At 42.3% G+C, this 17,494-nt stretch overlaps 1 protein-coding gene across 1 annotated transcript in view; it reads right to left on the bottom strand.

Moving 5' to 3' along the window:
- The window catches only part of CREB5 (cAMP responsive element binding protein 5), a 376,944-nt gene that overhangs the window by 242,507 nt on the left and 116,943 nt on the right, over positions 1 to 17,494 (bottom strand). Inside the window, exon 5 of the mRNA XM_027574286.2 lies at positions 13,661 to 13,833. Within this exon, the coding sequence (XP_027430087.1) occupies positions 13,661 to 13,833 (173 nt within the window). The remainder of the gene's footprint in view (positions 1 to 13,660; positions 13,834 to 17,494) is intronic.

The raw sequence follows: 17,494 nt of genomic DNA, 5'->3' as shown, positions 1-17,494 counted from the left end.
AAATCTCTGTGCAGCTGAGAAAACAACTATTTCCCCGGTGTCATCATATGCCAGACTGTGATGTCACCTCTTCTCCCTTGGGGTCAGCCCTCTAATATGACTGTCATTTCTGACAGTGCCTAGTTCTGTTTGGAAGCTTCCTGAAAACTCACCACATGCCCCATTCTGGAACAATTAACAAAACTTGCAAACTCTTTTCATTGCTCAACTATAGAAAAGGACCTAAAATTAAGTCAATGAATGGAGAGACAGCGTTCAATAGAAGAAACATCGGACCCATCACTATAAAAACCAATTAAAAAACGAAACTTTAGAAAACTCCCATCTTTCTAGAGAAACCCATTATTAAAACACGAGGGATCAAATGCTTTCCACAGAAATACCCTTAAAATAAGCACTTCCTATGGTAAGAGTTGGTACAACAGGATCTTTGAATAAAAAAGGTTAACAATGGGACTTTATTAAGGACTGATAGAAACAATATACTCCACACAGCTTTGTAAAGACATGGTTCCTTCAGTGGTTCCACTGAAAATGAACAAATACCCCCTTTTTTAAACTCTATGCCAATGAAGACCATTTCCCTGCTCTTTCTCTCCCCTAAATCCCTAAAACAAATGACAAATGAAAAAGCAGCAACTCTTCCCTAGCAGGACACCTTACCTGAAGACAAGCTTTACTACTATGAAGAAAGTGCTGGATTTCTTTTTCTTTACAGTACTATTTTGCCATCTCTTATGAAAACCCAGACAGGAATGCTCCCTTGTAAAATTTTCCCTCTAAATAGTTTTCCTACATACAATGTCCAGGATCACAAATCTCTGGAAACCACCACAGTGAAACTTACTTGCTTCTCATTCACACAGGGGCGTTCACCCAAGGAACCCATTTAATGATGTGTTATAATTGAAGTCACTTTTCAATGCCGAGGACAGGGGAGGGGGTTCCTGTTCCTCACCCCATTGGGCCACAACATCTGGGAGAAGGTGTGTACCCAGGTGCTTCCATTCCTGGCCTACCGAGGGGTACTTATTACACAGACACGGCATCTCCCACATGCCCAGCAAGGCCGCCTTGTCTTCCCTGACACTGCCTGGGAATCTTGGTTGACTTTGGGATGGAGGGCAGACTGTTTGGGTGTCTGCAGAAACAAAGCTGACATTCAGTCAGTTGTGTCAGGTCTGACGTGTCAAATGGAAGCTGCTAGGGATTTTTTTTTCTTCTTCTGAATCAGCAGTTTTTAGGAGGCTCTTGAGGGGTCTGAATCAGCAGGTTTTGCTACAAACAGCCACTATACGAAGAAGAGGTTAAGGGGAAGGGACAGACACCCCACACTTGAGGGCGGGTGCTGTTCTTTCTAAGTGCCCACAGGCCTGTGACTGGTACAGACGTTGGCGAGAAACCAATGGAGTCTTATGGGAAAAATAATGTCTGGAAGAACATCTTGTCGTGCTCTTCTTACTTTAATGACCTGGTAAGCCTTTTGCCTGGCACAGATTCTGTTGGGAGCACTCCACTCGTTCAAAATACCTGGCCACATTCTACCTGAGATCCCTAAGGAGGGTGTGCAGGATGCCCACGGCACAGGTGATTCAGGAGGATACGGCAAAGGGAAAAGGAAACCACACAGAATCTGGAATCTGGAGAGTCTGTGTGCAAAGAGTGGAAACAAACCAGGAAAAAACGATGTTACGGTTGTGAAGATTCTGCCTCTGAAATAAGCTTGCTGCTTTTCCACTGGGTGTTCCTCCTGTTCTTCCTCATTTTCCTCTCATACCATTTCTGACCCAGCCTCTAAATGAAGACTCAACTTATTATTTATTTTTCTATTTTTAATTAAAGGAACACAGCAGTGTGAAGGGAACTCTCATCCCCAGACTTGAGAAAAACCAAGAATTCCTCATCCAAAATAAAAGCTTTCTGAGTGCTGGTGCTTATTGCTGCTGGGTTTGTATCTGATGAACTTTTCATTCAATCTGAGGCTCAATGTGTGCGAAACCCAATGAAGTGAACCAAGAGAAGGACGTCGTCCAAACATGTTGAAGCACTTGTGGGTGATTGCTTGGTCCTTTGTGTGCCACAGCTCCTGTGAAAAGCCTCTGTCTCAGGCAGGCTCCAAACTGCCAACTCAATGAAGCAAATAATAATTATTCCTAATGGCAGTAATAATTATGGAACGGGGTGGACCCAATATAAGGTTGGTTGTCTGTGGCTTCGGTGGGGCAGCCAAAGTTTCACACACTCTTTTTATAAAAATCTCTCTCTGTCTCTCTTCTCTCTCTCTCCTTCTCTCTCTCTCTCCCCCTCCCTCCCTCTGTCTCTCTGTCTCTCTTTCTCTTTCTTTCCCACACACAAACACAGACACACACATATTTGCCAAAAGAGATCTGGACAAACTCACTCCTCTAGTTTCCTGCAAAGTGCTTGACTCCAGAATTAAATTAAATAAAGAGCAGCTATCCACACAATGAGGGTGGATTCGGACATGTCTAGTAATTGACACCTCTCTTTCTCTGTCTCTCTCTCTCATTTTTCTTTTAGTTAAAAGTTTTAAACTTTCTCCAATTCCAGACGTTTAGCCGGAGCCATGGTCAAATGGCAGACATGAATAATGTGATGTATCCTCCTTTCTTTCTAGGGGAGATGGGGAGAAAAGAGGGAGGGAAGGAGGGGCAGAGAAAGGAGAGAAAGTCGGAGTTCTAGAGGAGGGCCCTCCCACCCCCACTCTACTGAGACTATAAGTTGGAATCTCCGGGTAAATCAAAGCCTTCTTGGTGAAGCCCCAAACCCATGGTTAGTATCACAGACAATTTTCTATGAAATATTCACCCTCCTCCTCACAGGGAGGGAATCACCACCTGAGTTGATTCTCCCTCCCCTGCTCTCAGATTTGGCTGTCACCACCCTCCAGGGACATCAGCATTAGCACCTAAGTATCTCATCCCACATGCCAATGATGTCAAAGTGTCAGAGAAATAAAAAGTGGCTCCTTCTGAAAACATAATCCATCAGCCAAATGGTCATTTTCTAGATAATGAGGAAATTGTTTCAATTTTCTGAAAATTAGGTAAAGGGGCTAATATGAATCTATGTGAGTTTTTGTTTTGTTTTGTTTTGTTTTGTTTTAATCTTATACTTGTCAGTCACTGGGGCTATTCTTTAAAAGTGGTTCCAAGGTGCTGGTATAGTTTATTGTCATGTAAGGGCGAGATGATAGGGACATTCAGGGCATCAAGAAAAACCATGCTATGTAGAATATACAGAATACACCCAGAAAAATTCTTCAAGGGTTTTGAATAAGATAATATACATGTCAAATGCCTGAATTATGTTCCAGTAAAGCAAAATATTATGAAGTAGATGTACACACACACACACACACTCTCTCTCTTTTCATTTGGATATAACTGGATGTTAGAACTCCCCCCTCTCCTTTAATAGTGTACAGTTTAGTTGGGATTATTTTTATTTTTTTAAAGATTTTATCTTTAAGTAATCTCTACACCCAATGTGGGGCTCGAACTCATAACCCAGAGATCAAGAGTCGCATGCTCCCCCCAACTGAGCCAGCCAGGTGCCCCTATTCTTAAATTCATTCTTCCAATGTTTTTGAGAGGCTGTAATTTGGAATATGCATTTATAAAGCTGCATTTTTGTTTAGTTTTGTCATTAAAAATATACCTTGGCTCAGCATAGGGTTATAGAAAGACGTTAGAGGTAGACTTTGGTTTCACTGAATTTACAGGTTCATCAACATGGCTCCATTCAAACTATCCAAACAATACTGAAGTAGAAGCAGCCTCTACTTCTCTTTAATCTAACAACTTACACTTTATCTCTTCAGATATTCAGTTTAAGCAAGATGTTGGGAAAAGTGAGAGGAAACGTCATGCTACACAGTGATCCCTGAGAGTCTGCTAAATGCTTGCCCCCCCCACCCCTACAGATTCTGAGAACAACAAATTGTTTAACAAATGTTCATTGGCTTGATGACTTGGTGATGGGTGTCTCTTGTTGCACTTCTCATTATGATTATTGTGTCAAAAATGTTTCTGGGTTTTCTGGACTGAAAATAATAGATCTGAGGTCAGCTGTGAAGTGCTGTGCATTTGGTTTGTGAATTACCATATCTGAACCAATATACGATGGGTCTATGATTATTGGGGAAGTCATTTCTGGCATTTCAAAGATGTTTGGGGGCCATCTGTTCTTGGCAAAGTTCTGCAACCCTGCAAAAGCAACCCAAGCACATGCCGGCGTGTCTCTACCCCACGCTCACAAGAGTCCTATCATTTTACAGATTTTACCGGCCTATTCACCAGCCCAAGTGCACTTTGCCAAAGGGGGTGAAACTATAAAACTCCAAACTCTTTTAAACGTGTCTGGTACCATTAAGAATGTTTATTACTCTACAGGAATTTCACGTTAGTATTTACCAAAAGAACAACATACAAGGCAAATAGATTACTAGATTGCCTACTAAATTTGAACATATCTATTTTATGGAATTTCTTCTTCCACAATCCGTATCAGCCAAGCAGTGTTGTAGTACAGTGTTAGTCATGATAAAGAAACAAACTTGTTCCTAAGAGCTAGAAGAGGGCACTTACTAGACAATCTAGTTTCTTTCTTTCTTTATATAAGATGGAAAAGTAGGGCCCAGAGAGGTCATGGGGTCTTTTCAAAGAACTTGTGACTGGTAGAGTCAGAACCACCAGCCATGGCTTTCAGTCTCTAGCAATGGCTTTGCCCTGTGCCTCACTGAAATAGAATTCCATCTGGATGTAACTGAAACTTAATTTCAAGGATTCCCTTTATACCCAAAATCCAAGACCAAATTAGATGTTTGTCTATGCGTTATTCTCATCCCACCAAAGGCAAAATGTCCACAGAATTTATGTAATCTTTAACTCAATCCTCATTAGAAAGGATATAAAAAATGATGGTAGAGAAAATCCATTTGATCTAATATTACTGAAAAATATATGTGAGAGAACCTATTGAATCATTTATCTTTTGAATCCCAAGATGTCCAATTACATAAATACATGGTATATGAAATGGGCACCATGGGCTATCTGCAAGTTCCTAGAACAGTCCTCTCTTAACTCGGAAAATACTTGTCAATCAGTTCAGATGAGAATTATTATAATACTTGAGAATATGAAAGCTACAAATGATCAGAAATGTCCACTGAGAAACTGCCAAATTACTTGGACATGCTCAGTCTTCAAAAGAGCAAAGTGTCCTCCCCAGTTATAGAGGATCAGACCTGCTTTATCAGATTCATTTCTCCTAGGACGCTTACCTTGCAGAGCACTGCAAAGACTAATCATTTCTCCATGTTAATACCCCTTTTGGCATTCACCAAGGAATGACTACACTTAGTAGGGACTCTCTTTGAACACCACCCCAGGAGCCATGTAAACCGACAGTGGTGAGCCAGGTAGGCATCCATGTTTCTGGTCCTGAAAACAGGAAACACTGAGCCAACCCCCATTAGAAACTATGACAAGTACAGAGAGGTACAGTTAATTACTGCCTTTTGTATTATGGGAAACATATATCCTCAACCCCCACTGTCTAGTTATTTGGTGCCTTATCCAAGGTTTACCTCTAGGAAGACACTAAATATCGATATGAGCTAAAGCCCTATGTTTCAGGTCTTCCACAAAGTAACCCCCAAAATGATAATAACGTAAGAAAAGAAGATAGTGAATTGCATTTTCCCACAGAGCTGCTTCTGGCAAGATCATTGTCTAGGTTTCTTGCATTGGACTTGTTTTAACATCTTTCACTATCATGCTGTTGTTTAGGTGTTTTTCTTGTTAGATCTCCAACAGTAAGATACTTTTAGCAAAGTGACAATAAAAGAACAATTTATTGAGAAGATTAGTGTAAAGGAGGAAACTACACATAGCCATGCATGTAGCACTATGCCCCCAAAGAACTTGCCTTGCCAAGTAATTTTCAAAATTGAACGTGTTATGAAAATTCCAACTTTTTTTAGTGCTGAATAGGACTTCGAGGATTTTCTAGTGATACTTCCCCATTTTACAGGTGAAGAAACCAAACCTTGGGGAAGCCAAGTTCATTTAGCCCTGTGGAACAGTGCAGTGTAGGTGGCCTGGCTTCTAGTTCTGGCTCTTGCTATTCATTATTAGTATGACTTGGGGCAAGTCACATAATTTCTGAACCTCACTTTACTCAAATGTAAAATGGGTAATATCATGCCCATGGAACAGAATTATAAAATTATTGTGATTCACCCAGGAGTTGAGCCTGGAAATCAGATTTCTCTGGCTACATATGCTGGGACCCCTCTGTTTGACTGCACTGGCTTCCTCCTCCCAAGTATTCCCAAGCCCGATTCTGTTCTCATCCACAGCGGGACGTGAACACCTCCGTGAACACATAACCTAGAGCTCTTACCAAACTCAGCTCCTGGAAGAAAACAAACCAAAAGAAAAAATACATTTGAGACAGAAAAGTAGCACTGCATGAGAAGTTTGCCACTGGGAATGACTTGCAATCAGCTGGTTAACCTTTTCATATATAGATGAAGGAACTGAGTGAGGCCCAAGGAAGTGGAGCACTTGGCCAAGGCTGAAAACCTTTTAAATGGCAAAGCCTGGACTATCCCAAACCTGTGACCTCTGACCTCATGGCCAATACTTTTCCAAGACTCTCCTCTGATCTAACATAGTTTAGCTCTGAGCAAGCTCTTGCTCTCCAGGCATATCTTTCCAATATGCTGCAAAAAAGAACAATTGTCTAGATTTGCGATGGACACAAACTGAATGATCCTGGGTTATTTGCTCTAGAAGCAGACCCTCATCAGTGCCTATCTGTTTCTAAAAATGGGATAGGGGGAGATACACATGGAGAGACTTAGATGGAAGCTTCTGGAACTTTGTGAGCAGGGCTTCTGTAAGATCCAGAAATGAAATCCTCCTCCAAGAGGAGGTCACAGGCAAAGTCACCTATCCGCAGCAGGAATCAGAATAAGTCTGGAAGTCAGACTTCATCTGGGCAAGGACTAGGGGTCTTCCTTCAGACCAAGAAGCCAAATGTGGAGCAACCAAATGGTTGAAAAAAGAGCAGTCACTCTCTGTGGTGACTTTGGTTTTCTTACAAATGAGGAGGGTATTTGGCCAGTTGGTTTCTCCCAGGAGAAACCAACTCTGTGCCTCCATGTGCTCAAGACAATCCCTGATCTCCCTTCTTTGGGGGCCAGGGACCTCCTGTATCTTTCTCCTGGAGGACTGAAGCAGCTGCTGGCAACTCAAGGTGTCTCCCTCTGCCCTTGACCACCCTGCAGGTGTGTGCAAGCAAAGAAGCTCTTCACACTGGAACCAGACAGACTGAGCATTAGCCAACTCCTGTGCGTAGATGATTCTCCCAACTGGTCAAATAAGCTCATGTGTCTTCCACAGCACCGGGATAGCTATGCACAGGAGTAGAGGGAAAGCATGTGCTTGGGAGTCCAACAGACCTACACTCAAAACTCTGCTCATCTCACTGGCTGAATGATGCGGGACAAGTTACTTCTCTTCTTTGAGCAATAAAACTGGAGTAAATAGTATCTGCCTCTCTGGGCTCTTGGACAATGATGGGAAACAAAATGTAATGCTAGATCAGTGCCTGACACATAGTAGATGTTGGATAAATGTCAGCTTCCTTGCCTTCATTATCAGCCTGATAACCAAGGCCTTTTCTAACAAAAAGTTTGAGCCATTGAGAAGTGACCTCCAAGTTTCTCTCCCAACTACACTAGCTGTTTATGGACTGAATGCTTGTGTACTCCCCAAATTCATATGTTGAAGCTCTAACCCCCCATGTGATGGTATTAGGAGGTGGGGCCTTGGGAATTAATTGGGTTTAGATGAGGTCATGAGGGTAGAGTCCCCATAATGGGATTAGTGTCCTTTAAGAGTAAGAAATACCAGAATTTGCTAACTCTCTCACCTCCTCCCCACTCCCACCAAGCACAAAGAAGAGGTCAGGCGAGCACACAGCAAGATGGCAGTTGTCTGCAAGACCGGGAAAGGGTCCTCACCAAGAACCACATCTACTGACCAAGGTCCTTGACCTTATACTTTCAAGCCTCCAGAACTGCGAGAAATAAATGTCTGTTGTTTAAGCCACCGGGTGTGTGGTATTTTGCTTTATCCCTCTAAAGTGACTGGGGTACCAGCCTTGCTGTGTTCCAGGTGAGGACCTGTAGCACCAAGACACACAAAGCTTGCCTGAGGAATCCAAGGCAAGAGCCAGATTCAGAGACAAGAGCAAGGGTATTTTTCTGCTTCTTGGAATACGCAGCCATGTGCTCTGGTGTTCTGGCTCTGCCCCCTTCATCTGGCCACAATACCATGTGGTATTACAACTTCTGAATGTTAAGAAACCTTATATTTCCTCAAGTATCAGTACTTAATTTTTTGTTCCACACATAAAGCTCTGTGAGTGGAAGGCTGCTGGCTCCCTTGTCAGAGGTAATTTCTCAAGGCTCTGCATGGGATTTAACGGGAGCCATATGGTTAAATCCGTCAACCCTCCCAGAAAGCATCCCCCTGAAGGGCCCTCGTAAATGTTCTCAGGGCTGTGAAAGATCCAGCAACTTTCTAACAATAAAGCAATGTTCATAGCCATGATACTCAGCAAAACACAAAGCAGGAAGTAATGGCTTCTCTTCTGAATTCCTCAAGGGAGTCTTCAAGCTATCCTGGCAAAGGGCTGTGGGCCAGTGTCAACCTGGGATCTGCTGGTCTGCTGCCTCCAGCAGAAAGAAGGCTGGCCTGGATGTCACTGGCATCAGCCTGTGGTGGGCAGTGACAGTCTTAATCATGCTCAGCTCAAGAAAACTCTTAATAGTGATTTTGCACACCTACACATTTACAGAGCAAGCACATTCCTAAGCTGTCCTATTGAAGTCTTCTTTAAATGTTGCTTTTCTGTGACAGTGTCATTTATGGACCTCTCATTCCGCCCCCCCACACACACACCCCGAGCAACAGTGACACAAAAATCCTCAAATCAATTACCATTCCCATCTCAATGGACACCTCAAACAGCAACACCAACTCCTACAACAAAGCCATATGACTCTGGTAGAAAAGGTAGCACTGCTTTTGACAACAACACATCTGAGATATAACAAGCGTTTATTATTATTACTATTATTATTATTTTCCTTGGTCATGTCCCCTGAGCTACACCTGATATTCTGTATGATACACAGTGTCAAGAATTGCAAAGAGAAAAGAGAGAAAGAAGTGCAGAAAGGGCACAGTTTATGATGGCTTCTCTTTATTTTACATAAAACAAGATTTGCTTCTATGGCATTTTATATAAATTTCTGGCTAAGTATTAGGTATATACTGCCTGGCTACAACCCCATGCAAATAGGGTTTATGACATCACATGGACATGGACATGTATGTGCCAGGAATATAAGTGATGTAAAATCAGGGAGGAATTTCATACATACATGGCTTCATAGATGCATGCCGGTGACCATATTTTCAAGTTTCCTGATATTTTAACTAGAATATTCCACGATGAGCCAGATATCTTCTGTCCAAATATGAGCCTTGGTAGGAACACTTGTATATTTTGATGTTAGGCATAGAACATTTCTGTATTGTAAACTATTATGATCAAATAATTTTCACCAATCACCTCGCAAGCTTGCTTATTTGCCCAAATCCCTACAGAGAACTGAATTTGTAAAACATTTTGAATACACAAAGAATACAGGAAGAAAATGTGTGGAATACAGTGGCAGTGCCTCCCACAACCTATCAGAATTCTGTACTCATGTCCATCCTCCCAGATCTCCACATTCCATATTATCTTCATTGCTCTCCTGAAGAATTACTGAGCATGAATTACCTGCTCACACTTACTCCATAAAGAGAAATAGGCTTCTTTAGGAAGGCTGGGATCTATTAAGATTATAGCCACCTCCTCAACTGCTCATTGGCTCCTACAAAAACATCGCATGTGAAGAGAGACAGAGAGAGACAAAGAGAGAGTAAGAGACAGAGAAAGGGATGTACGTGACCGCTTACATGCTCATCTACCATTTTTCCCAGGTTCTGCTGACTTAATCCTGAATTAATGAGCCTGTTACATGATATCTAATAAAAATGACTGCAACAGAGATACTGCTTGGAATCTGCCACATATTTGGTCCAAGGCTGAATCGATTTCATCTATATTTAACACATGCTTGTTTTCTGTCTCACTTGTCTCCCCCACAGCCCATGGCTCAACTCTTTTTTTTTTTTTTTCCATCTGGAAAACTTATCTCCTAAAATGCTACCATCAATCAGCCAAAGACACTCTTCCCGACAGAGCGTCTGCCAGTCTGACTAAGCACAAGTAGTCTCTAGTTTGGGGATGCCTCCCACACTCTCTAGCGCCGTGTGTTTTTCTAGCCTGCCTAACCACACGAGTGCAATTTGGGATATTTATACTTACCTCCAGTTTCTATTGGGATAACAGCATTACTTTGACAGAACTGAGCATAGGGCATGGTGGGGGGTGATATGGGACGGCATGGACGTTGCCTGTGTTGCTTATCTACCTACTTTTACATTTATTTCTTTGGATTTTTGCATTTCCACCCATTTTGGTCTGCATTGGCTCAGCGCCTGCTCAAAAAGCATGAAAATCAAATGCTTACAAAAATGCATACATTTAGTCCCCCCAAATCTTCCCCAGACACCAGTGCTGTTCCCATTTCCAAGCCCTTCCTTGTCCACACCACTCCCAATACATTCAAGCCTCTAAGTTTAAATACAGCATGAAAGAAGGGGCAGAAAAGAAAGCAAAAGTAAGGTTGGCAGCAGAAGCCAAGCACTGGGAGAAGGGAAGGAAAAAGGGGGAGCAGGAGACAGGCGGCCCCCTCCCTCTCCCACAAAGTTCCAGTCGTGAACACACCCACTGGCCACAGCAAACAGCACTGTGCGTGGGCACAGGTGGGTCCCAGCCTCCCTGCTTGGATGCAGCTTAAGCGCTGAGCCTGAATGAAGACTTTCATTGCTGTTTGCTGTTTTTGTTGGCCAGTAGCCATGGCAAACATTTGCAGGTGGCTTGGCCAGATTTTGACACTTAAATATTTGAGGTTGTGATAAAAATCAGAATATTACTACAATATGGTTCTGTGCAGTCTCAAAAAAAAAAATATCTGCAATTTCAAATGCTCATTTAAAGACACAGTCTCCAGAGGGAACTCATGTTTTAAAATAAGTACTCATTTCCTCTTTGCTGGGAGAAATAAAAGAGTCAACCATCCCCAAATGTTACCACCTAGAGTTTCATTCTGAATCCACTGGTGAGATGGGTTGGGTTGTTCCTTGCTGAGTCCCCATGGTCATCCGGGCAAGGTTTTGGATGGGTCACATGGAGAAAATGGAAATGACAGGATGTGTGGGTTGGAATCAACATGGTAAGCACGACAGGGAAGGATCTGAAGAAAAGCAGCAGCCTCCCTCAAGCTTGGCAATAAGACAGAGTCCCAAAAGTGACAATTATCTCCTAGAACACACCAGGAGAGACACACAACACCCCAGGATTGGGAGTAAATGAGAAGATGGAGTGGGTTGGGAGGTCACATGTACCAGAAAAACACTCCCACTCATCCAGGCACAGTGACACAGCCTAGAAATGTCACCCAACTGTACAGCCCTGGGCCAGCTGGGTAAATTATTGACAGAGTCAACACCCATCTTAGAATTGAGTGCTAACCCTTAAAAGATTGTTTCACAAAAACCAGCATTGTACTAACAATACTAAGGACCTCCAAGAGGGTAGCTGGGGTGGGGGGAGGGGGAGGCAGGAGAACTCCAGGGGGGGAGGAATGTTATAAAACTGCTAGTAAACTCCAACACATTTTATGTTTTTTTCCCCTTGAAAGAAAAATAAAATAATTATAATTAGCTGGCCTAACTGTGAATTGTCTGCCCAAAGCCAAACCACTAGAGTGAAAGAGTCCCTTGAAATTTAGATGCTGTCTTTAAAGAACCCACCCCACTCTCCTAGTGTATTATAGGTTCTTGCTTTAGATGGTGGCAATATCTGCCCCCATAGTCATTTGAAAAGAAAAGAAATATTTAACAGGGACACTAGCTAATTTAGTATTGGCTTCTTCCAACAAAGCCAAGCATTCAAATGGCCAGAGTAATATTCTGTTTCTTAAATGGGAAACCAAATGTACGTACCCATGAAAGACTCACAAAACAGTCATTGCCCACAGCTCTCTTTTGTTAAGATGGGTCTTCGCAAATCACAACGCATCTGGTAAGTTGAGAAATGTGAGAGACAAGGTTCCCTGCCCCCCTTCTAGGGCATTCTAAGGAGGAATAAGCCAATGTTGTTCCTGGTGTTCACTCTTGATCTGAAATCCTTACAAGCATTAAAAAAAAGGCGGGGAGGGGGATAGCGTATGGCTGGCTTAATCGGTAAAGCATGCAACTCTTAATCTTGGGGCTGTGAGTTCAAGCCCCACATTGGGTGTAGAGGTACTTAAAAATAAAATCTTTAAAGAAAACAAAAACAGAAACAAAGGGGGAAAGACACAGTGGCAAATTGTCAGGCAGCTTCTAATGGGTTTTTTTTTAATCACCATATCCAATATTCAACTGAATATTCACACTAAATTCTGATGCACATACTAAACACCACAAGCTCCCTTTCCTATTTTAAAGAAAGAATTCTGGGAACATACAGCAAGCAGTTCTCAGCTTCCAGCAATATAAATTTATCAGAGCACTTTGGCTTAAGTTACTACCTTTTCTTCCTAAGAACCTGACTGCTCTTAAATCTTTTATTTCCTCTTCACTCTGCTCTCGTAAGGGTGGAAAGAAGACACACCACCATCAACCTGAAGGTAAGGAAGCAGGCCAGAGATTCTGCATTTCTGAGAAGCTAGCGGGTCATGCCCAGGCTTTGGGTCCTCAGACCACACTCCGAGTAGCCCGGGGCTAGAGTTGTCTCCTGAGACTCAGAAGTGAAAATTCAGAGTGTCTGGGATTCTGATAGGAGCTTTCTACCAATTTTGCTCAATACCACAGTATTGTCTTTTTTACATAAATGAGGGGGAAACAGCTTACTTTCTTTTTGTTTTGTCTACACCAGGAATGAGCCTGGACCAATACAGAGGAAGGGGAGAGCTAATAAAGAGGTATTAACAAGGAAAAGAAGGAAGAATCATCGGAGGAAGGAAGACTGGTAATACATGAAAAACCCAGGGGATGTGCTTAGCAGATCTCAGGAAAAAAGGGACACACTCTGTTGGGGAGGAAAGTGGGCTGGTGAAACTTCCCTCTACCATCCTTAAGCATTTGTCCTGGAAACTATGCTCTGCTCTCCATAACACCCAAGGCGTTTTCCACAGTCACAAATCTTGTCTGAAGAAATGATGACACAGAATGACTTGCTTTGCCCCCCAAAGTCCAGGATCAAATAGTCTCCACCAAATCGGGGCTCCCCTCCCTTCTCCCTTTAAAAGCATCACTCTAAGTGCCAGGTGATCTCACGTCAACCAGGAACATCAACTTCTCTCTCATCCAGTCTGAGCACCAGAAACAAGAAGAAAGTCGAGAACATTCTCCGAGCTCCAGCCAGGCCCCAGAGACAGCCGAGGAAGTCTCCTTACCCGATCTGGCGGTTGGTAGAAGGTGCCTGGGTGATGACAGAGCTGGACTGGGGTGACGGCATGGCTTGCTGAATCACAACGCTGGTGTCATGGTTGGGCATCCGGGTGCTGCCAAGCTGGTGAGCTCCGGGCCCCGCCATGGCCCCACCAACTGTGTTATGCATCGAGATATTCTGCCCAGAGAAGACAGAGGGGAAGGTCAGAAGAAGTCAATGTTTTATTGTACTCTCAAGCTCTCAGAGGACAAAATTAGGAATCTGGTCATGTCAACTAAATAAAGAGTTATGGCTTCTGGCAAGCCATGGATCCATCCATCTTGTTATAACTTAAAACTATGAGCAGATGAAAAATAACTATTTACCCTAACAGTAAAGCACATAAGAAAATACCTTGAAGTTCACTAATCACTCTGTCGCCATCCTGATGTGAGGTTTATATCAGAGACATTTGGTGCATATCTTCTCTGAATTGGTGATATATACTGCATTTGAAAATGATGTCCATGGTAAGTGCACAATACTATGATTTAGTGAAGAACTGCTCAGCATCCTGCTTTGAATGACACGCACACTGGGTTATTGTTTCTTTTTCAGTCCTATGAGAGTGGCCAACGACCTACTTTTTTTTCCCCAGGAAACTACTACTTTTCCAAATCGTAATCTGGGTACTCATGACCCAAGTTCAACTACCTGGAGAGTGAGGTTGGATGACTGGAACAGACGATCGGGTATCTGGAATCCAATGCCAAGGGCAAAAGTTGCAACTTTCTGCTGCATGTCCATAAAATCAATCTCTAACAATTTTTATGGAATAATGGAATACAGAACAATGACTGCTTATTCATTTACTTGTTCACTGTCTTACTCTAGAAAGTAGAATGTTTGTGTTCGTAACTCTCTCTCGTGGTGCTTGGAACACAGTAGGCACTCAGTAAACATACACTGCATGAATAAACTAGTGAAGGCATAAATGAGACATCTGAGTCACTTAAGGGAACTAATATCATGTGTTTATTTCTGATGACTTGAAAGAAGGTTTCTTTGTTTAAAATGCAAAAGCAAGGTAAAACATGCAAGGTAAAGCTGTCTTAAGAGACAGCTCTTCCTAGAAAAAAAGTTCCTGGGACAAAAGAAGAGGATTCACATGGGGGCAGAGGAAGTCTCATCAACATGGTGGAGCTAAAAGGTGAGAAATTCAGAGCCTAGAAAAGAAAGGGAAAGTACAGGGTAATGCCAAGTAAGTAAGTGGGCCTCTGTAAATAGCTAAGCACAGCTCCTCAGCCTAGAAGGGTAGTGAAATTCGAGAGGTCAGTTGGACAATGGGGTTGAGGATGGCAGGAAAGAAATGGAGTGTCACTAGCAATTTACTAGAGGGAAAATATATATCTGTCTGTGCTTTGGGGTTAGCAAAGAAAAAAATAAATGTTACCCAGGAGAACCAGAAGTGGTTCTTTGAAGTTCTTCTGCAAAGAACAGGATTTCCTGCACTATGTGTTAAATGATGGTGATAACATATATGGTATTTGGGGTGGTTGTGTCCATCACATTGCACCTTTCCCAGATTTCTGATTTCTAAATCCTGACCACACAGTTTGTCAGGAGTCCAGATGGAAACTGGGCACCTGGTTTAGACCGCGAGCCGACTGTGTTATCGTGGGATCCCAGAGGCATGAACAGGCTTTTATACACACACGTGGTCCAAAGGCTCCTCTTATACACTGGAAGGTTTCTCGGACGTGGGAAAATACTGTGGTTGGTTAAAGCAAGATGAAAGGAAATGGTGATTTGTGTTGGAGTGGCAGTGTAGGGATATGCTTAAGTTCTTTTTATAGGGCCTGGAAACATAGAGAATTGAACTAAAATAATAATGAAAATAAAGATAATTGTGTTACTTCTTTTAAAAGTGAGCCTTAACAAACATATTTCCCTGGGTCTTAATGAGGCCTTGATGAAGTCAACGATTACAAATATCTTTTTTTCCTCTGTTGTTTGGATTCCTCGGAGATACTCAACAATTTTTCATCCTGCTCAGAGTCACCTACTTTGCCAATAATAGATCTGAGGCACAGAAGGATTTCAGACTTCCTTTTTAGAATTATTTCTGTTGTGCTGTGCTATCAGGGATTATGAGTACAGCTACATAATCTAAAATTTAAAATAATAATCTTTAAATTGCCAAAGAAGGATATAAAATGTATGAATCCTCCTTGAGTTGCCCTTGATACCTCTTTTCCATCACCCCCATATGCAGTCCCCTAGTATTGCAAATTCAACCTACACATCCTTCATCTCTTTCTATCTTTCCATTTCACCTTCTGCCAACCTACACCCAACCAGCATCGTCTCCTTTCCTGGACTAGATAGTAGTCTCCTAACTGATCTGTCACTCACTATGGCTTCCCTTTCTCCTTTTGCCCATACACAGCCACAGTGATCTTTTCGAAAGACAAAACTAATCACGTTATACAATTCTTCTTACCCAACCACACCCTCCTACCCCCACCCGACAAGCTTCTTAGATGGCTTTCATGGTTCAGAAGACACCGAGAGCACTCTTTGTGTGATCTATAAGGCCTGTAGGGGACCCTTCCTACCTCCCAGCTCATCTCATGCTATTCTCACTCTTGCTCTCTGCTCTTCACTCCACCTTTCTAGCATGTTCTTGCCCTCATACTGCCCGTGCTCCATTTCAGCACAGGGGCTTGGGATATGCTGTTTTCTGCTACCTGGGCCCTCCCCTGACTCGACCTTCAAATCTCAGATTAAGCATCATGTGAGGAAGACTTCCCTGACCTCTGTAGTGATGGGGACCCTCTCCTTCGCAGTACTTTTTACAAGTTCACAATAGTCTTGGTTTGATTAACACGTTTCTTCCTAGAGAACATAAGCACAATATGAGAAGAGACTAAATCTGATTTTACTCCCCATTGCCTCTGTTGCCTAGATCAGTGCCTGGAATATAGTAAGTGCTCAACAAATACTGAGTGAGTGAGTAAATGAGTGAGTGAGTAAACTATAAAATGACATTCCTAAAATATTCAGTATGAGGGGGTCTTTTATTCCCTGGTCGATTTTTGAGAGTGCTAACTTTTTGTTTATTGAGATCTCGAAGTATGCTCACGGTAATAGAGTTTTAGATATTAAGGTACTTGTTTGGTTATGGGCTAGAGAAATAGAAAGGACCAGAGTTAAGAAGAAACCCACAAACATGGGATGTGGACTGGAAGTAAAGCCTTTGAGAAAATATTAAATGAGCTCTTAGAGGAAGATGTCAAGAACTGAGCTCTGAATCTTTGAGCACTTTGGCTCAAAGGTTGGCAACAACAATTCCATCTCCACCATGAAAACTAGGAAAAACCGATCTGTGCTGTAGCACAAAGAAGTTGGTTTGATTTCTTCAGAGGGAAGTGTGTTAAATCAAAGAAAGAACAGCCTCTTTAATGAGACTCATTAAAAAGAATTTTAAAAACTATGCAGGACTATACCTCACATCCTCTCCCACCAACATTTAAGACATCTCTTTGTCTCTGTGATCCCCACCTGAGATGGAAAAGGCTCCTAAAAGTTGTATTCTAATTCTTCAATAATCTTTTTTTTCTACCACACATGAAATCCACAAATTCTCCACACTCCCTCCCCCAGACCCAGAGAGTAATTTCAAAACGTTTTGGAAAAATAAACAATTAGGCAAGCATTATCATTTCACATTAAGAGAAGATGATTTTTTTTCCCCTTTAAGCATTACATAGTAACTCAAACATGAAATTATTTTCTGAGTTCACATTTTCCCAATTATGGGTTCAAAACCTGTCTTCATTGATAAAAGAATGGCATT

This window comes from Zalophus californianus, chromosome 12 (assembly GCF_009762305.2).
Source record: "Zalophus californianus isolate mZalCal1 chromosome 12, mZalCal1.pri.v2, whole genome shotgun sequence".
In the NCBI taxonomy this organism is placed as follows: domain Eukaryota; kingdom Metazoa; phylum Chordata; class Mammalia; order Carnivora; family Otariidae; genus Zalophus; species Zalophus californianus.
The sequence above is the reverse complement of the archived record's forward strand: the minus strand, read 5'-3'. Positions and strand labels throughout refer to the sequence as shown.